Source organism: Taudactylus pleione, unplaced genomic scaffold (assembly GCF_031769625.1).
Source record: "Taudactylus pleione unplaced genomic scaffold, aTauple2 ptg000065l, whole genome shotgun sequence".
NCBI classification, from domain to species: domain Eukaryota; kingdom Metazoa; phylum Chordata; class Amphibia; order Anura; family Myobatrachidae; genus Taudactylus; species Taudactylus pleione.
In genome coordinates this window covers 12,702,817-12,724,185 of record NW_028284467.1, presented here as the reverse complement: position 1 = coordinate 12,724,185, position 21,369 = coordinate 12,702,817, and the positions used below count along the sequence as shown (strand labels likewise).

The window sequence follows — 21,369 nt, the reverse complement described above, 5'->3', positions numbered from 1 at the left end:
CAAGATGGTAACAGACTGAGGTGCAGCCTTGTGGGCCGAGGTGTGGCTGAAAGCTGGGATGTGGCTTTGAGAGCCTATATGGCAACAGACTGAGGTGCAGCCTTGTGGGCCGCTGCAGCCAGACAGCTGAGATGCAGCTTTGAGGGCCGAGATGGTAACAGACTGAGATGCAGCCTAGTGGGCCGAGGTGCGGCTAGACAGCCGGAATGCGGCTTTGAAAGCTGAGATGGTAACAGAGTGAGGTGCTGCCTTGTGGGCCGAGGTGCGGCTTTGAGAGCCTAGATGGTATCAGGCTGAGGTGCAGCCTAGTGGGCAGAGGTGCAGCTAGACAGCCGAGATGCAGCTTTGAGAGCCGAGGTGGTACAGCTCAACCAGGAGCAATGCAGGCAGCACAAAAATGAGCACTCTAGATGACGGAGTGAGAGTGTAGAATAAGAGTATTAGAACTAAGCAGAACAGGCACAGACGAACAGGACCATGACTGGCAGGAACCGGAAGGACATGTACAAACATGCTATAGCCAGCAAGCCGGCAATGAACAAACAGGCTTAAGAAAGGTGCTGAACCAATGGATACGAGGCAAGTGATTAATGGAATCTACATGTGCGGAAGAACGTCATCCAGTATCACGTGCCGTAGACCGGCGTTCTAATCTCCTAGCTCCTACGTCCCAGTACGGGGTATATGTTGTCCAGGAGCAGGATTCCGGGAGTGTGACTGGCGACCTGGAGGAGAGACACCCGGAGCACAAGTAAGTAAAAAGGCGCACGGGCGACTTGTAACAGAACCCCCTCTTGATGAGGGGTTAAGAAACCCCTAGAACCGGGCTTGTTGGGAAAGTCCTTGAAAAATCTCTCTTTTAGCTTCGGAGCATGTAAAGACCTCTCAGGTACCCAAGAACGCTCCACTGGTCCATAACTCTTTCAATGGACCAGGAAGTGTAAATGTCCAAAATCTTCACCACAAATTCTTGTTGACCTTGAATGAGCACAGGAGACGGTCTTCCAGGACGTTTAGAGCTGAACTTAGAGGAGAAGAATGCTGGTTTAAGCAAGGAACAGTGAAAAGTGTTATTAATTTTGAGTGTGTTAGGTAGTTTAAGTCGGAAGGCGACAGGATTAACTCGGGAAATGACCCGGAATGGTCCGATATACCTAGCACCGAGCTTCTGCGAAGGCTGATGGAGCCTGATGTTTTTAGCAGATAACCAGACCAAATCCCCAACTTTGAAATGACATGGCTTCCGATGTCTGTCTACCAGTGTCTTGGAACGTAAGGAAGCTTTGAGGAGACAATGGTGTACCTTATTTCAGATGGAGCGGAGTCGGGAGACTGAAGATGGAGATGATGGATGACTGGCATTAAGTTCAAAGGAATTTGCTCTGGGATGCAATACTGTCATACAGAAGAAAGGTGAGAGTGCAGAGGCAGAGTGACATGAATTATTAAATGCAAATTCAGCCAAATGTAAATGGCTGACCCTAAAGAAGAATAGAAGTCTTTCCAGAAGAGCAATGAACTGTGTCCCTCGGTCTGAAACAATTTCCCGCGGATACCCATGCAGTCGAAAAATATGATAGAGAGGACAATTCCTTAGCAGTGGGGAGTTTAGTTAGAGGATTAAAATGTGCCATTTTACTGAATGGATCCACCACAGTCCAGATGACCGTACATCGTGAAGAAGGAGGAAGATCCACCACGAAATCCATAGCAATATGGGTCCAGGGTTTAGAAGGTATGGAGAGCGGCAGAAGTAGGCCAGAAGGAGCCAGAAGTAGCAACCCAAGGAGTCTTGTTCCTGGCACAGATGTCATAGGCCAGAACTAACTCACGGACATCCTGAGATGACGATGGCCACCATAAAAGCAAAGCAAATCCAGAGTCTTGGAGATACCCAGATGACCTGCTGCTCTGCTGGAATGAAAGTCTGCCAAAACTTGACTTCTTAGTCTTTCCGGAACAAACAGTCCTAGAGGTTTTCAGGTGGGGCTGCAGATTGAAAGACTGAAGAGTGTCGGTCGAATCGCAGGTTAAAGCCATATGAATCTAAAAGCTAGGAATAATGGGTACATGTAGATTTCTGGATAGGAAGAAAACTTTGAGAGAGGGCATCACCTTTAATGTTCTTGGAGCCGGGCTTGAAGGAAATAATATAATTAAAACGTGTAAAAAATAATGCCCAGCGAGCCTGCCTGGAATTCAGCCTATTTTTAGTCTCGATATATAACAAATTCTTGTGGTCAGTCAAGACAACAATCTGATGTTTGGCCCACTCCATCCAATGGCTCTAATCCTTAAAGCCCATTTAATGGCCAGTAACTCCCGATTGCTGACATCATAGTTTCTTTCTGCAGAGGCGAATTTCCGAGAGAAAAAGGCACAGGGGGATCCCTCTGAGTAAATATGGCTCTGACTCCGACCTCAGAAGCGTCCACCTCTACAATAAATGGAAGTTCAGTATTCGGTTGACGAAGGACAGGGACACGGTTGAAAGCCATCTTTAGGTCAGTAAAGGCCTGAATAACCTGCGCAGGTCAATTTGCCAACTCTGACCCTTTCTTGGTTAACTCCACTATAGTGGAGAAAGACTTGACGAACCTTCAATAATAATTTGCGAATCCGAGGAATCTTTGGATCACCTTAAGAGTGGTTGGACGAACCCAATCCAAAACTGCCCTCATTTTGCTAGGATCCACTGGAGGTTATGATATAGCCCAGAAAGGATATTTTTTTCGACTTTGAATTCACATTTCTCGAGTTTTGCGTATAGATGGTTCTCACGCAGTTTCTGCAGTACCAACTTGACATGATGACGATGTTGATCCAGTGACTGGGAATAGATCAATATATCATCAAGTTAGACTACAAAAACTTGCCCAGAAACTTGCGGAGGACATAAGTTATGAAAAAGACGGCAGGGGCGTTGGCAAGTCCATTACCAAATTCTCGTAATGCCCTGAATGGATATTGAATGCTGTCTTCCGCTCATCACCCTTTCTAATAAGGATTAGGTTGTAGGCGTCCCAGAGGTCTATTTTGGACAAAATGGTTGAATCCCTAACTGATCGAAGAGAACCGATATTAATGGTAACGGATAGGAATTTTTGATGGTGATTTGATTGAGACCCCAGAAATTAATACAAGGTCGCAGCGACCCATCCTTCTTCTCAACAAAAAAGAACCCTGCGCCAACTGGTAACTTAGAGGGGCAAATGAAACCTTTGGCCAACGCTTCCTGGATGTAATCGTCCAGAGCTTACTCTCTGGAACTGAGTGGGCATAAAGTCCACCTTTAGGTAGCTTGGCACCCGGCACTAAATTAATAGCGCAGTCATAAGGCCTGTGCGGAAGAAGTGTGTCGGCTTTCTTTTTGTAAAAGACATTGAGGAATTCATGATAAGGAACAGGAAATTCTGGAGAAGCTGTTGGTGGGGGAAGTTGAACAGCCCGTACTGGAAAAGAAAGGCACCTTGACCTACAATTCGAACCCCATTTGTTGATCTGACCTGATCGTCTAAGGTCTAGGCTGTTGGACCAAGATATCTGTAATCTGATCAGAGAGACAGAGACAAAATTGACTGCGAAGAGCCAGGTCGTTCCATTTCAGTGCAAAAGTATTCAGCTGCTTTCCACCCCTGTTTAAGGGCCGTAAATTAGCCTCAGCAGAAGCTGCTCTATCAGGGTCGTCATAAAGGAGTCCTAAAGCATTAAACAAGGCATCGACTGACTGCAGAGCTGAATGGGTTGAAGGTATACCAAAGGCCCAAGTATGAGGATCACCTTGAATCAGAGAGATGACTACACTTACACGCTGAGTTTCAGTACTCGATTGGATATAGGCCATAGTTTAAAGTACAATTTCCAACCTTCTCTGAAATTAAGGAATGTTTTACGATTCTCTGAGTACCAATCCAGAAGATTGACTTTAGGTTCTTTAGCAGTGGCTTGTGCAGATGATGAGCGATCATCCTCCTCTTGTAAAGACAATTCTTGTACTTTCTGGGTAATGGCTTGAATCTGTGTAGCAAAAACTTGAGCAGGATTAAGACTTGGATCCATGTCTGTCGCGCTGTATTGGCCGGCTATAATGTTACGGTCATCAAGGACTCACCGTGCAAGACCTCTAGAATCACTCAGACGAGGTCTTTACCAATAACAGCCACCCGCTGTTCCCATAGAACTGGATACATTCACAGATACTTAGGTGGCCGCCTGCACTTAACTCGAGATAGCAGAGGCTTGCAAGGGTAACGTTGGGCCACTAGATGTTATGCGACTGATGGAGATATGGCTTTGAGAGCCGAGGTGGCAACAGGCTAAGATGCGACCTTGTGGGCCGAGGTGGGGCTGGACAGCTGGGGTGTGGCTTTGAGAGCCGAGATGGCAACAGGCTGAGATGCGGTCTTGTGGGACTAGGTGTGGCTAGATAGCTGGGGAGTAGCTTTGAGAGCCAAGATTGTAACAGACTGAGGTGCAGCCATGTGGGCCGAGGTGTGGCTGATAGCCGGGGTGTGGCTTTGAGAGCCAAGATGGTAACAGACTGAGGTGTGGCCTTGTGGGCCGAGGTGCAGCTAGACAGCCGAGATGGTAACAGACTTAGATGTGGCCTAGTGGGCCGAGGTGCGGCTAGACAGCCGGGATGCAGCTTTGAAAACCGAGATGGTAACAGAGTGAGGTGCGGCCTTGTGGGCCGAGGTGCGGCTAGACAGCCGGGATGCGGCTTTGAGAGATGGTAACAGGCTGAGCTGGTATAACTGACAACAATGAGCGGTGAGGCCGCAGGTACAGCACAACCAGGAGCACCGCAGGCAGCACAAGCATGAACACTCTACAATGGAGTGAGAGTGTGGAATAAGAGTATTAGAACTAAGCAGAACAGGCACAGACGAGCAGGATATAGACTTGCAGGAACTGGAAAGACACGTCCAAACACGCTATAGCCGCTTCCTAAGCCGTTGAACCAACAGGCTTAAGAAAGGATGGAATCTACAGGTGAGGAAGAAACGTCATCCAGTATCACGTGCCGAAGACCGGCATTCCAATCTCCTAGCAACTGGAGATGCTGTCCCAGTACGGCGTGTTTGTTGTCCAGGAGCAGGATTCTGGGAGTGTGACTGGCGACCTGGAGGAGAGACGTCTGGAGCACGAGTAAGTAACAAGGGCGAGCTGGAGACTTGTAACACTGTGAAAACATGCTGACTCCCCGGATGTAATAAGGAACGAATTGCAAACTCGCTGAAACTCGCAGGAAAAACTCGCCAAAGAATAGATGGCCCTTAGGCCAGCGAGTTTAATGGGAATCCGCATCTGAAGCCTAATTTCACACATATGTGGCCTGTCACGCTCTAAGATGATTCTCCGTCACAAGTTTAGAAGACGTGGACCCAGGTTGAGGAGAGAACAGGAGGCGAGGGGCCTGGATTAGTGTCTTCCTCATCCACCAGTACCGGATGTTGGCAAGAGTCTAACCTACTGGGAGGTGTTCACCAGTGACACCTCTAAGCGAGATTTGTTCTTAAACTGCACCCACTAGGCAGGTCGCGGCCCTTTGGTCAGTGGAACACTACCACAGGGAAAGCACAGGAGAAAGATATTGGACTCATTACACACACTGAGGATTCAGCTGCGGAGCTAGCACAGAAGATGATGTTCTGAGTACACACAACGTGGAAAACACTAGGAACAAGTCACTAGAAGGAACGGAGCTTGGAACCTGGAACGCTGCAACAGCAAGTTAACACTGGAAGTAACGACGTTGTACAGGCAACTTACTGTTGTGCACAGCCCGGTTATATACCCTAAGGTAGCATCCATTGGAGGATAATGTCAGCTGACTGCAACCAACGCTACCATTGGGTAAAGGGTTAGTCAGGTGAAAACAGACTGTTATGGCTGCGTCCATGATGGTAACCGCAGAAACCACATCAAGGAGCGAGCACATGGATGCCCTAGCAGACCCCAGGTATAATCCTCAGTGCGTCACTCGCCACCACACCTGGCGTCTGACCACTCTAGATATCAGGGTAAGCCGGCACTGAGGTGAGTAACGGTCAATCCTACGCCGTACCTGACATGGTCCTTAGAACACATCTAAACACTATATAAAGCTGGCCTGAGCCCATTACACTTCTGTGTGGCTGTAGTCATGACTGTGAAATGCAACTCTGGACAAACTCCAAAATTTGGTAAGTTGTTTGAAATTGTGATGTAAAAAGTGTGGTAACACATTTATGTAATAATTAACAATTTAAAACTGTCATAGGTCCCATTTTGGCATAAACCATATATCCCAACCACTGCCATCTTATCCTTGTGACTTAATGTGGTAATGTTTCAGATATGTACTTGTGTAAGTTGCTGGAAAGAGAGTTCAGAAGCACAAAATAATTGAAAAATCACCAAACTTTACTGAATTCAACAAAATAAGACAAAATAACAATAAATAATTGTGGGTGCGATTATTTTTCGGGGGTGTGGGTATCCAAGTCTTTAGCCCTGCCTACACTTTTGTCAGCCCTCCACTTGTGCAGACACTCCACCTCAGTGGTCTGGTGGGAGTAGAAGTAGTGGGCGTAGTAGTTGGCTACTTGCTGTTGAGGTGGATGGAGCTGGAAGAGTTTCTAGCTGCACCAGAGGCTCACTATGAAGCAGCAATAATGCCTGGGTCTGCTCCCTGATGGTTTATATCCGATAAGCGACTGTCAATAGATGTGGCCGTCCAGATTCTTGAGACTTGTGCTGCAGCATTTGCACGTGCCAGTTTGTGGAGCCCTCTGTTCTGCACACTGTTTGTCCATAAAATTAATTTGCATTTTGCGGAACTCTTCGAGGGACTGGGACATCGATTCCACAGATGGCAGGCTTGTAATGAGTTGGTCTGATATTTGCTCCTGGGCCTGAATAGTGTCCTCTTGTGGTGGGCTGTCGCCAGGCCCTGCTGTCTCTGTTGACTGGATCACGGTCAAAATTATGAGACTCTCCCACAGATCATTAGTGTCAGCCTAAGATGTTGGGAGCGGCCTTGCATGAGATGGTCCTGAAAAGAGTTATGAGTTGCTCAGTAAATAATCAGATTTCCCCAAACATACAATGTGCAAAGTAGATTAGCTACTGACATTTTGACACAATTCATTGTGGAAGCGGTCTTTACATTAAAAATAGATATCACATATACCATCACATAATGGGCTGGGCCATGCAATGGGCCATTTATTTACATACTTTTATGGGATGTAGTCAGCATCCCAGCGTGCAGGATGTCGACGGCCGAAATATCGGCGCCAAAATCCCGGCAGCGTCAGGATCCAGCACCAGAATCCCGACCACCGGCATCCCGAAGGTAAGTATCGGGCATTAGGGGGAGGGTTAATGTGTGGCACTAGGGGGGGGGGGGATTAAGTTTAGGGTGCGGGGAGGGGGAAGTTAGGTTTAGGCACCAGGGAGGGAGTGTTAGGTTTAGTGTGCGGGGAGGTTAGGTTTAGGCACTAGGGGGGGAGGTTATTGTTAGGCACTGGGGAGGGAGGGTTAGGGGTATGGGTAAGGTTAGACTTACTTGCTTTCCTTATGGGTGTCGGTATTCTGACCAGTGGCATCCCAACCATTGGGATCTCATACCCAATCCACTTTTAGTTTAATATATCATGCAGTGTGGCACTTGTAGTTTTTACATACAGTAATATTAGAAATACCGTTTTGAAATAAATGTTTCAAAAAATGACATTTACATAATAAGACTCTTTTACACAGAAAAAAAGGATTTTGTACCTTGACCACATTGTTTAATTGTGTGTTTTTTTTAATAAAAACAAAAACACTGGCCAGCCTGTTTGTCATCCTCGATTAGGGGAAGTAGACAAGTTTAATTCATGTAGTTCACTGTGTGATGACAACATCGTCCCATGATTTTATATTTAGAAAGAACAGTATTGACATTTTTTGGATAACCAATATATTTTCATTACAATCAATCCAATATGCACCAAAAGATATACAAAAAAAACAAAATATACTCATCAGCCTGGGTTTGGGAGGGTGGGCGATCGGTGTCCTCCACATGCTGTCCTGGGAGTATCTCAGGAGGAATGAATTGACGCAGTTTCTCCTTGTAGTTGGTCAAGTCCACGCACCTCCAATTTATCTGGCCACATTCAACTCCTCTATGAGCTTCACTTTCAGAGCCCTTTTAACATCAGAGAACCATTAGTGGCAGTTTTTCATGTTCTGTTTTGCTGTGCCAATGGCATTAACTGCATCACACACAGATTGCCAAAAAGCTTTTTGCGGAGCAAGGAGGTGCAATGTTCCTCCCTCTCTAACTGGCGTTCAAAGACTTGCACAATCGCATCTACCATTGCACAGTTCTCCTGATAGGTAAAGCTCACATTGCGCCCAGTTTTAGCTTTACCTGGAGCACACACAGCACCCTCGTCCTCCTTCACTAACTCATTGGGGACCATAACAACCACCTCCTCCTAACTGCTAACCTTTCCCATAATCCTCCTCCCAGATGCTATCCACCAACATACAAGTAACACACAACACTGAACACAGCAAAATGAAACACAGAAGAAACATATACTACCACATACCAGTTACACACCTCTCACTAACAAATACCACAGGACAGACAAACAAACAGATAATAGACAAGGACCAAAAGATAAATAAATCAATATAAAGAAAAAACAAGACACGCAAATCCACAAAGACAGTTCACTCAGGTATCAATTATATAACTCATGACACCCCAAACACTATACTCCACTCTCTTCTACACTCTCCACCTCTTTCCCAAAGCCTTTCAGAGAAAAAGAATGCAGAATTTATGCTTATATAGGGATAATGATGTGAAACTCCCACAACTTTGCTAGACCAATATCTACAATGGTTTAATAGTAAATACGCCGCATGTTATAATACTTGCCGTTGGATTGACAGGTTTGTTGCTGGCCCCAGGAGAAGCCGACCCGCTTGACATCACCGAGCGAGTTACGTAACCAGCCTATTACATGCGACGAGTTCCTATGCAGCCTATTGCATGCGGCGAGTTCCTATGCAGCCTATTACATGCGGCGAGTTCTTATGCAGCCTATTACATGCGGCGAGTTCCTATGCAGCCTATTACATGCGGCGAGTTCCTATGCATTCGCGCAGCGAGTCTAGCTGAGTTGAAACTCTGAGCAAACTCGCACTCTATTACATTCCCCCCCATATGTAAGTTAACCACGCATGGTTAGACAGGCTGCACCTTTTACTCCCATGCAGAGCCTCGTCCATGAACCAACAAGATAGAGTATTTTAACTTGTTTTAGGTTGTATTCGGTACACTTTACTAGAGAGTCAATATAGTCTATGATTATAGCTAGTCAGGGGTGTTACCTGGGAAAAAAGGCAATGGGTCTTTTACATGTAAACTTGTAAAAAGAAAAATAACCTCATCCCTAGATATCTTGGCTTACTGGGAACAGTGGTCTTGTTTCTCACATTTAGACAGACTTATTGGTTTCTTGTGCTGGAAGCACTGCTGAGCAACACATTATTATTAGCATTGCTCCTAAATGTTGTGGTTCTCAAGCTGGTCATATACTTGAATGCTCTTAGTTCTCTAATATCCACAAAACCAATTAGTAATATACACCACAAGCTTCATGCTCAAAGTTGTTTTAAAGAAGCAAAACAACTCCCAGGTTTGTTGGGGGTACACATCAAACCCATGACACCAAGCTCACTTTGGTGGAGATGTATCAAGTATTCTAAAGAGAGGAGAATAGGACAAGTAGATATGTTTCCAATAGCAACCAATCAGCTTCTCAACTTCTCCACTCTTTTGGAGGCTTGATATATCTCCCCCTGTATCTCTTGTTGATCATACTTGCTCCAATGAGTTTGAATGAGGAAAGGACTAGGCCACCTCCTGTCCTGCACCCAGGATTGAGTCCAAAATGTCCGATCATAATCCAGCACTGCAGATGAGATCTGGGACAATGGGCCTGATTCAGAGCCGAACGCTCTGACCAGAGCGCTCGCTCTGAATCAGGGACCTCCTCCCTAAAAATGGAGCGGCCTCTTGGACGCTCGCATAGCTGTGGGTTACCACCCACAGCTATAGCTATCATCAGGCTTGCGACGAGACCCTGCGGTAGGGTCTCGCTGCCGCAAGCCCTGAGTGATATTGGCTCTATCACTCCCACTGACATCACTAGTGATGTCAGTGGGGCCGGCCCCAGACGGCAGGCGTTCCCATGGGAACGCCTCCGTCTGGCAGCCACGCCCCCGGCACGCCCACCAAAGGGGGCGTGCTGTCACTCACCATTGACAGCACCTTTGGTGCGAGACCCCGAGCAACGGATTCCTCGTCGCTCGCCGGGTCTCGCGCATGCGCACGACGGAGCTCCCTCCGTCGTGCGCATGCGTATTAGGGCACCATCGACCCGCTTGCGAGCGTCCTTCGCTCGCGAGCGGGTCTGAATTAGGCCCAATGTGCAATAAGGGATATGAAATGTGAAATATGCAAACAGTAGGATGTTATTCTGTGCCGAGGACAGAACAATGGTGAGACATACACAGGGAAACGCCTTCAGTTCCCCAACTGATACAGATTGTAACCAGATCACTGTTTTCCCCTTTACTTTGGAGGTCAGGACATCTTCATGACGGAAGAGCAGAAAAAGTACTACAATGCTATGAAGAAGTTGGGCTCAAAGAAGCCACAGAAGCCCATCCCCAGGCCATTGGTAAGGATGGAACAAAGTAAAATATAAAATGTTGTATTCATGGGGTTTTTCTTACTTTGCACTCAGCACATTTACATGTATAATATGAATAATAGTACATCATTATTTTGTTTCCTGGTGTTTAGACATTGCTTGAAGCAACTACCATCGCTGCCCAGCTTTCGATTTTTCTTGCCTATTGTCACCACACACGAAATATATTCCCATATCCAATATTGCAGGCAGGCAAAGCAGACGTACACACTATTTTTACCTATCTGTATTGAGGCTAGTTTCAGGAATCAGCATTTATAACTATTATAACAGTGAAGCATAATTTATAGTTTAAACTATATAGAATTTTAATGATATTGGAGTGCAATGAGAGTTATTTACTAACAGAGAACCCGAGAGCAGAAACGTAAATGTTCATTAACACTGACCAAGATTATTCCATTCTGCGCCTCAGCCCAAGGGTTAAGTGGTATCATCACTTATCAGTTTAGCCACACACATTAGTGGACATATTGGACAAGATCTGGTAAGTTGCCACACAGGTGAAATGCTAAACCACTTCCTAACCATATGTGAGCCCATCAATGAGGACAGAAGGTGATTGGGGCAATCATGCCAATAGTAGTCATAGTAAATGCATGCCTGATAATAGTCCTATCTTTTTCTGTAAAGTTTATTCTTAGGCATGACTCTTCTGAGACAACACAAGTGGTGGTAATGACATCATTGCTAATGTTATGTGTGCCCAACTTAACTCATGGTAACAGTTATTTGTTTTCATTGTCACACTCAGACTAGATTGGTCAAAGTTAATTTATGAGTGGTTGCTGTGAGTTTAAGTAAATATTCACTTGTATATACATTAGTCTATAACCACTGATGTATGTTAAAACTACATTTCCCATCTTTGTTAAACAGATGAAATGTTACCACCATTATATAGGGCCTACTGGAAACAGATGGAGACCTACTAAAAGATGTTTACAATTGACCCATAGCTAGTTTAGGTTTTTTAAGATTTCAACAAACTAGTGTTGTATTTATTATATTATGTAGTTTGTATTGTTTTATGTTCTACTAAGATGTAGACTGTAGTAAGAAATAACAATTTGGCATGTGTTGTCTCTTGCATTCTTGACTATTTATATATCCCTTTCCCAACAGAATATATTCCAAGGAGCCATCTTTGATTTGATCACACAACAAGCATTTGATATAATTATCATGATTCTCATTTGTCTGAACATGGTCACCATGATGGTGGAAACCGATGATCAGACTGATTATGCAGAGAATGTCCTGTACTGGATTAATGTAGTTTTTATTATCTTTTTTACCACGGAGTGTGTGTTAAAACTGTGTGCATTGCGACATTACTACTTTACCGTTGGATGGAATATTTTTGACTTTGTTGTTGTAATTCTCTCTATTGTTGGTAAGTATCACTCGTTGTAAACACAATTAGTGGCCATGATATTAGGATTCTTACAACATAGAAATACATCGCCTCATTAGATAAAGCCAGATTACACAATGATAAACACATCCAAATTTGTATAACTTACAATATTCCTATTGTGAGAATGGTGCAGAGCAATAACATAGAGAAATTAGTAATTTCAACATAGTGACATAAAGTTAAGCCGACAAAGGAAAGAGGGCTGCATATAAAACAGTGTTTTTTAATTATTTTACAATGTTGTACAGTCAGGTGCATAAATATTGGGACATTGACAGAATTTTCATATTTTGGCCTCTATTCACCACCACAATGGCTTTGAAATGAAACAAACAAGATGTGCTTTAACTGCAGACTTTCAGATTTAATTTGAGGGTAATTACATCCAAATCAGGTGAACGGTGTAGGAATTACAATGGTTTCTATATGTGCTTCCCACTTTTTAAGGGGCCAAAAGTAATGGGACAAACTAAACAATCCTAAATCTAACTTTCACTTTTTAATACTTTGTTGCAAATCCTTTGCAGGCAATTACAGCCTGAAATCTGGAACGCATAGACATCACCAGACGCTGGGTTTCATCCCTGGTGATGCTCTGCCAGGCCTCTACTGCAAATGTCTTCAGTTCCTGCTTGTTCTTGGGGCATTTTCCCTTCAGTTTTGTCTTCATCAAGTGAAATGAATGCTCAATCGGATTCAGGTCAGGGGATTGACTTGGCCATTGCATAACATTGCACTTTTTAGCCTTAAAAAACTCTTTGGTTGCTTCGGGTCATTGTCCATCTGCACTGTGAAGCGCCGTCCAATGAGTTCTGAAGCATTTGACTGAATATGAGCATATAATATTGCCCGAAACACTTCAGAATTCATTCTGCTGCTTTTGTCAGCAGTCACATCCTCAATAAATACAAGGGAACCAGTTCCATTGGCAGCCATACATGCCCAGGCCATGACACTACCACCACCATGCTTCACTGATGAGGTGGTATGTTTTGGATTATGAGCAGTTCCTTTCCTTCTCCATACTCTTCTCTTCCCATCACTCTGGTACAAGTTGATCTTTGTCTCATCTGTCCATAGGATGTTGTTCCAGAACTGTAATGGCTTTTTTAGATGTTGTTTGGCAAACTCTAATCTGGTCTTCCTGTTTTTGTGGCTCACCAATAGTTTACATCTTGTGGTGAACCCTCTATATTCACTCTTGTGAAGTCTTCTCTTGATTGTTGACTTTGACACATATACACCTACCTCCTGGAGATTGTTCTTGATTTGGCCAACTGTTGTGAAGGGGTTTTTCTTTACCAGGGAAATAATTCTTCTGTCATCCACCACAGTTGTTTTCCATGGTCTTCCGGGTCTTTTGGTGTTGCTGAGCTCTCCGGTGCGTTCTTTCTTTTTAAGAATGTTCCAAACAGTTGATTTGCCCACACCTAATGTTTTTGCTATCTCTCTGATGGGTTTGTTTTGATTTTTCAGCCTAATGATGGCTTGCTTCACTGATAGTGACAGCTCTTTGGATCCCATATTGAGAGTCAACAGCAACTGATTCCAAATGCAAATGTCATACCTAGAATCAACTCCAGACCTTTTACCTGCTTAATTGATAATGAAATAACGAGGGAATAGCCCACACCTGTCCATGAAATAGCTTTTGAGTTGATAGTCCCATTACTTTTGGCTCCTTAAAAAGTGGGAAGCACATATAGAAACCATTGTAATTCCTACACCGTTCACCTGATTTGGATGTAATTACCCTGAAATTAAATCTGAAAGTCTGCAGTTAAAGCACATCTTGTATGTTTCATTTCAAAGCCATTGTGGTGGTGAATAGAGGCCAAAATATGAAAATTCTGTCAATGTCCCAATATTTATGCACCTGACTGTATGTTAGCCAGTGGAGTTGGATGAATTATCTCATCCAAGCCTAAAATTTGTAAGAATTTCTTAGAGACAAACATATTTTTTAATTCAGTATGATAATTTTTCCAATATAAAAATTCTATTCAACAAGTCCTATAATTGTCTTTTTAAGTGTATTAAATAAAACATTAGGTTGATTTTATTGCTGCAATTTACAATCTTGCATGATGCAACTAAAATTTTGTCCCGTTCATTAAGATGTATATATAAATACACTTTAATGAATAAAAAAAAACGAAATTGTAAACTGAGGGTGTAATGGTTAGCATTACTGCCTCACAGCACTGAGGTTGTGGGTTCAATTCTCGCTACGGCCCTAACTGTGTGGAGTTTGTATATTCTCCCTGTGCTTGCGTGGGTTTCCTCCGGGTACTTCGGTTTCCTCCCACACTCCAAAAATATACAGGTAGGTTAATTGGCTCCTAACATATATTAACCCTAGTGTGTGAGTATGTGGTAGGGAACTTAGATTGTAAGCTCCACTGGGGCAGGGACTGATGTGAATGGCCAAATATTCTCTGTAAAGCACTGTGGAATATGTGTGCGCTATATAAATAACTGGTAATAAATAAATAATAAAGTTCAAAATAACAAATGATCAAATACAATACTGACACTAACCAACAAATCTCCCATTCACATTAGTCACACAAGAGAAAGGAAGTTGTCTGTGGGTTAGACTGGCCCAGCTAATCAGTTACTTCCTGTGGGGAGTGACATTTTAATCAGTGAATTGTTGAATTTTTCTAAATCTTTTTCTTTCTTCTTGAATTGCTTGAAAACCAAATTTTTATTGATGTGTTCATCCCAATTAGCTTAAAGGACGATTTTGCTGTTCTGGCAAACTTTGATGCCACTCCAGGGGGTCCCAATCTTGTTCATTTCCTAGATCCCCAGGGCCAGGGGAGGATTGTGGAAAAAAGCTACCAGCCCATGCACTTTCTTAGTGCACGGGGTTGGTAGCCACTGGAAGGTAGGGCACTTATGACAGTAGACTGTGGTCTTCCTGTTATAGTGTAACCCATCCTAGGCATTCTAGCACCAATACTGGTTAAGGATTTTTTTGGAGGATCTACATTTGTTATTATGCAATATATTGCTTATGTACTGTACAGATTATTTCAAGCCATATGCTTGCCATACACAATGCATACATGCGCAATGCAGTTTTCAATAAGTGTCATCTCAAGTTTGAAACTGGTATTGTGTGGAAATGACAAATATTATTAGTTCACTTAACATGTGGTAGTTATTTGTTCATTTTTTTTAACTCAACATCTATTTATTAATGTTAAAGCACACTCAAAGCATAGATAAGAGAGAACATGTCTGAAAATTCCAAGAGAATGTACTTATTTAAATACATAAATATTTAGGATTTATAATGTGCCTTTTGTTTCATTTTTGAGATTTTACAAGGCAATTGGTTCTCTAATGATGATTGTTATAGTTTGTGTGGACACACTCAGTATCTGTGCATTTACATTTACTTTTTATTAATAGGCTTTTTAAGGTGTCAATGACAGCATCTTGTCAGCTATCGCTTATTAGAATTTTATGATTATTTGCATATTTTTAATAACCGTTGTGTGATTTGTTTTCTCTTTAGTTAAACATGCTAAATTAATTTGTTAGAAAATAATAATTTTTTTATTTTGAAGCTCGGTTGAGTGCAGTCGAGTGCAATTTGTTTCTAGAGTTTTCCTAAAATATAGCAAAGGACATGATAAATGGTTTAGAGTGGAAAGTAGAAGCGCAGATTGAACAAAGTTTGCATAGACCAACAGCCACTAAGAATTCTAATGGCACCAGCCCAGCTTCTAACCAGCACATACTGTACAGTAGGAACAGTATACTAGGTTTCATTGTTACATGTCCCCTTCACTTTAGGAAACATTGGATAAGGTCACTGGTCTAGGTATACCATGCTCCCTCAGTAACAATTAAAATTGAATGCCGCTTATTGTAGGAAAAATAAATGAACAAGGGCAGGCAGACAATCCAGATACGTACAGACTAACAATCTGCACATTTATTTACTGGCACAGGCCTGTAAGAATTGTAAACATTTTATTTAATCTATGTGTAATGGTCTTGTATTATTATTATTATTTTTATTATTATTATTAGATATGTGTAGTGAAATCATATATTGTATGCAAAGTAGGAACTAAAAAGTATCTTTTCTCCCTTAGGTATGTTCCTGGCTGATTTGATTACAAAATACTTTGTGTCACCAACTCTCTTCAGAGTCATCCGTTTGGCTCGTATTGGCCGTATACTTCGCTTAATCAAAGGAGCCAAAGGAATTAGAACCCTGCTTTTTGCCTTAATGATGTCATTGCCGGCCTTATTTAATATCGGCCTGCTTTTGTTTCTCGTTATGTTTATATTTTCCATATTTGGAATGTCTAACTTTGCCTATGTGAAGAAAGAAGCAGGGATAGACGACATGTTTAACTTTGAGACATTCGGCAATAGTATGATCTGCTTGTTTCAGGTCACTACCTCTGCTGGCTGGGACGGCTTACTGTTGCCCATCTTAAACCGTCCCCCAGATTGTGACCCTAAAAAAGAGAATCCCGGAAGTCCAATGCAAGGTGATTGTGGCAACCCCTCCGTGGGGATCTTTTTCTTTGTCAGCTACTTAATCATCTCCTTTCTTATAGTGGTGAATATGTACATTGCTATAATCCTAGAGAATTTTAGTGTGGCCACGGAAGAGAGCGCGGATCCTTTAAGTGAAGACGATTTTGAAACATTTTATGAAATTTGGGAGAAATTTGACCCTGATGCCACACAGTTTATACAGTTTAGCAAACTCACAGATTTTGCTGATGCATTGGAGCACCCTCTGAGAGTTCCCAAGCCAAACACTATTGAACTAATTGCCATGGATTTGCCTATGGTGAGCGGTGACAGAATTCATTGCCTGGATATTCTGTTTGCCTTCACTAAACGTGTACTTGGAGAAAGCGGAGAGCTTGATATATTGCGGCAGCAAATGGAAGAGCGTTTTGTAGCCTCTAACCCTTCAAAAGTGTCTTACGAGCCCATCACTACTACGCTCAGGCGCAAACAAGAGGATGTGTCAGCTGTTGTTATTCAGCAGGCATACAGACGTCACTTATCAAAACGAGGATTTGTTTGTAGAAACCCTTCTTCGACTATAATGGAGAATGGAGGAACAAACATGGAGAGGAAGGAAGGCACCCCTTCTACGGCGTCGCTGCCATCGTATGACAGTGTAACTAAACCAGAAAAGGAAAAGCAAGAAAGAATAGAAGAAGCAATTAGGGAGAGAGCGAAAAAACAGAAATCTGTCAGGGACTCCAAGTATTGAGAAAAATTAACATTTCACATTTACAAGCAAAGGTTGTTTACAAATTTAATATATAAATGCAGATCAGCTATGGAGACATTTACCTAAAGATCAATACCAAACAATCTGCTTATTGTGACATTGTTGCATTTTAAGGCAGTGACACACCGCCTCGATAAAAGACTAATACAAGGATGTTATACTGTTGGGCTGGTGGATACTGCATGTCCCCCATTAATAAATGCAACTTAGGTTAAACAACCAGAGCTGCAAGGAATAGTCCAATTCTGAAGCAGCCAAATGGAGTTTTCCTCATATTATTATGAAAATCAAAAAAGCACCACTTAGGGGTTCGATTGTTCATGCAAAACTATATTTGCATTGTTACATTAGTCAAGCAGCAAAACAAGACAAAAAAAAAAAAGACAAAAATATCTGGCAAAAAAAAAAAAAAATTAAAAAAGCAAAAAAATAAAACACAAAAAAAAAACTAAACATTATGCCCATGTCGCATAATTATCACAATTTATTTATATATCTGCATACTTTTTCTACACGGGCTTCATGTTTTGGGAGATGGGAAAATCAGGTTATTCTTCAGGCTGAAGGGGCACTTGCTCAGACCGATTCCAAAAAAAAATAATAATTAATAAATTGTGCTCGTTCAATGCATAGAAATGACTTGCATGATGGCATGCTGTGATCAGGAATCATGCATGAAGACTCATAAAACACAAAACATCAGTACTGTGTCCTCTGCAGTGGGTAAGCCATAAATTTGAGGCACGCCACTGAATACTGAACACTGTATCTGGAGGCAACCTAGTATATATACCCTTCACCAATATTTACCAAATCTTCAATCTTTTACACATCATGGCTAGGGATTAAAGCAAGACAGAACGATTTGTGTATGTTTATTAAAATATGTTCAATAACATCACTTTTGCACATATTACACACAGATGAAAAGGATGCTAGTTGCTGCTTGAAGTTTCCTGGGGTACTATAAAACTAGTTAAAAGACAAGAAAATAGCTTCTAATTGTGTCACTGTAAACCAAAATCTAGGGCTTATGAAATTCTGCTTTTGTATTTTGCAATGTTTTTAGTCTCCATTCTACAAAGGGCATATATTTAGCAGAAGTAAAGCTGCAATATTTAGAAAACTGCTATAATAAGGATCATGTCATAATACAGTCTGGATGGTCAGGGTTTGCGAAGGAGAATATTTTATTTCATTTGGGACAATTCACTGCTTAGCACTTTAAAATGACAAGTTTGCTCCTTGTTCTCTGTCATAACAATTTTCTTTATAGCAAGTTCACTATAAAACTGTATCTGGTACCATAGTCAACATGACAATAATTACCATAGATTGCAAGTTGTAATGCAATTTATAATGAATTTAGTTGTTTTTTTAATGCTGTTCCAATGCATTGTGCAGAGAGTCACCTCCCCAAACCACTGCACATCTTACGCACACCCCTTGTTCATTTCTCCCCTTATACGTTATATGATGGCTCAGCAAGGATGGTTGAGAACGTTTTCAGTGAATGTTTAGCTAAGAATTCCTATCAGCCTTCTACGTTTGTCTTTTACTCTTTGGAATAATAATTTTATCATCTTATTTTAAAATTGTGATGATGGCACCTACAGTATCTGGTGCTGCAGTAACAATATGCAAAAAAAAAAGCATGCTGTACTCTGTTTTAATAGCTGCTGCTGGAAATGCTAAGGGTTTGGTGTATACTTGGTATAAGAAGAAAGATGTTCTTGGTGTGGACCAAAATAATTGCTTGATATTTAACACAGAGAATGCATGACATGATTATCATTTGGTATCAATCCGTTCCAAAATGTTCAGTTGTTTTTTCACTTTAGATCACACCTCTATGCCAAGTGGAACTTCCTAGTCTGTTTCAAAATCAGCGACATAAATGAAGCTGATAGAGGTGGGGAAAGGAATCTAGAAATAACATTTTTATCCATTTACAGCTAATATAGATGTATTGTGTACCAAATCCATACATATGTACAGGTTATGTTGCAAACAGCACAAAACAGCTGATCAGTGTGGTTCAACTTTTTAAGAGGATATTATAAATGCTGTAAAATACCATCATTTTATTGACATTTTTTTTTGTAAATACAAACAAAACTGACAAATTAAATAGAGTGGCTTTTGGTGTAGGCCATTGTCATCCTTATGTTTTATTTGCGATTTATTTTGTAAAATGCCAGATTGCTTTAGCGTGAAATGAATATCCCTGCAGATAAAACACAAACCATATTACAAGTCGTTTTCTTGTCATTCCAGTGTGCAATAAATTCTGACCACTTCTATGCAACATTTGGCTAAACTTCATATAAATATATTTACGCTGTGAGAAGTGAAGATTGTTTTATAAAGCCACTTGCAACCAATTGCTGAGGCTGGTGATAATCACAAAGCTACGTAATTTCCATAAATTAAATATATCCTGCTTTATTTCAATTAACAAATAATCTGTAGTGAAATAACAAATCCCAAATTTTCCCATCTTAATTTTAGAACTATATCTAAGTAAATGCTGATTGCTGGCTTTATTCATTTGAAATGCAGGTAGCCGAGTGACGTCATCACCAGCAGATAAGAGGCACTGATGAATTTGATGTCTTACATCTTTTGTATGTCTTTCATTTGGGCAAGGAGAGAGATGATGAAAGAGTGAAGCTTCACTAAATAAAATAAGTACCAATGCATTGTGTAGTCTGTGATGCCGTGTTTCTCTGAAACTCGAAGATGGCGATCAGGAAAACAGCTTTTTGTAAAAATTAAAAATAAAAGAAAAATATCACACTGAACATGTTACAGTTTACAGATTATTTCCAGGGCTGCGTTCAATAATTGGGCAAATTACTCAAAGTACTATTAGAGAGCTGGCAACGGGAACAAGATGGCATAGTCGCCCCTAACTTCTCCATTTACTGTTTTTCCTTAAGTGCTACAATTCGTGAAGTCATCGTGTAGCCCCTGTGTGGCCATGAAGTGGATTACCGAGGCTTCTATTCTCCATGCAAGAAGCCATATAGCTGAAATACTAACAAGGTTACTGGGGTAAAAAACAAAGTTCCCCTGATTGTACAATAGAAGTTGCCCCATAATAGGATAATTATTGAGCAAACGTTTTGGTAGTTCTATATTATTATGTGTCATACTCAAGTGTTGTTCTCCACCCCCACAGCCAGCCCCCCCTCTCCTAGACCAAACATTACCAGCCCTCCACTTTAAGGTGCTACTACAATCTTGGAACACCCAAATGAGCTCAACATCCATATTGGTCTAACAGATTATAAAGCCTTTCACAGATAATCATACCTTTTATGTAATTATCTCTGCTCACTTTATTTATTGCTCAACATTTTACAATTTATTTAAAACATCTAGTTAGACCAGAATAGGAGATTATTTCCCTCCAATTGCTCCAATTAGTTTCTTCCCTTTTATTTTATTATATGTCTTATTTATTATTATTATTATTATTATTATTATTATTATGATTATTATTATATTGTTATTGAGACAAATGTTAAGCCTATGTAAGAGGACACTAGTAAAACTAGAAAAGATTAATTGTGTATTAGCAAAATGCATGGTGGCTGATGCTAATCTGACCCAATCTTGATTTAAAAAAAAATAAAAAATACATTACTACCACAAGTGAAAAGGACAATTAAATAAACATTAGTCTTTTTATTGTACAAAAAAGGGTGTCTGCTGTGTGCCTTTTTGATGCTTTTGAGTGTTTTTTCTTTCTTCCTTTCTTTCAAGTATGCAAGTTATAATTTGTATATTGAAATAAATCTTCAAATTTAAGATATGATCTGTAACACAAAGCGTTCTACGGATTGCTTAGCTTTTGCACAACAAAACAAAAAAGTTCTTCATCACTGTATGTT

The 21,369-nt window shown here is 41.4% G+C and overlaps 1 protein-coding gene across 1 annotated transcript in view; it reads left to right on the top strand.

Moving 5' to 3' along the window:
- SCN8A (sodium voltage-gated channel alpha subunit 8) overlaps positions 1 to 21,135 on the top strand; it is a 181,112-nt gene extending 159,977 nt beyond the window's left edge. Inside the window, exons 24-26 of the mRNA XM_088465943.1 lie at positions 10,629 to 10,733; positions 11,892 to 12,162; positions 16,302 to 21,135. Coding sequence (XP_088322069.1) covers positions 10,629 to 10,733; positions 11,892 to 12,162; positions 16,302 to 17,449 — 1,524 coding nt within the window. The 3' untranslated portion in view covers positions 17,450 to 21,135. The remainder of the gene's footprint in view (positions 1 to 10,628; positions 10,734 to 11,891; positions 12,163 to 16,301) is intronic.
- Positions 21,136 to 21,369: the final 234 nt, after the last annotated feature.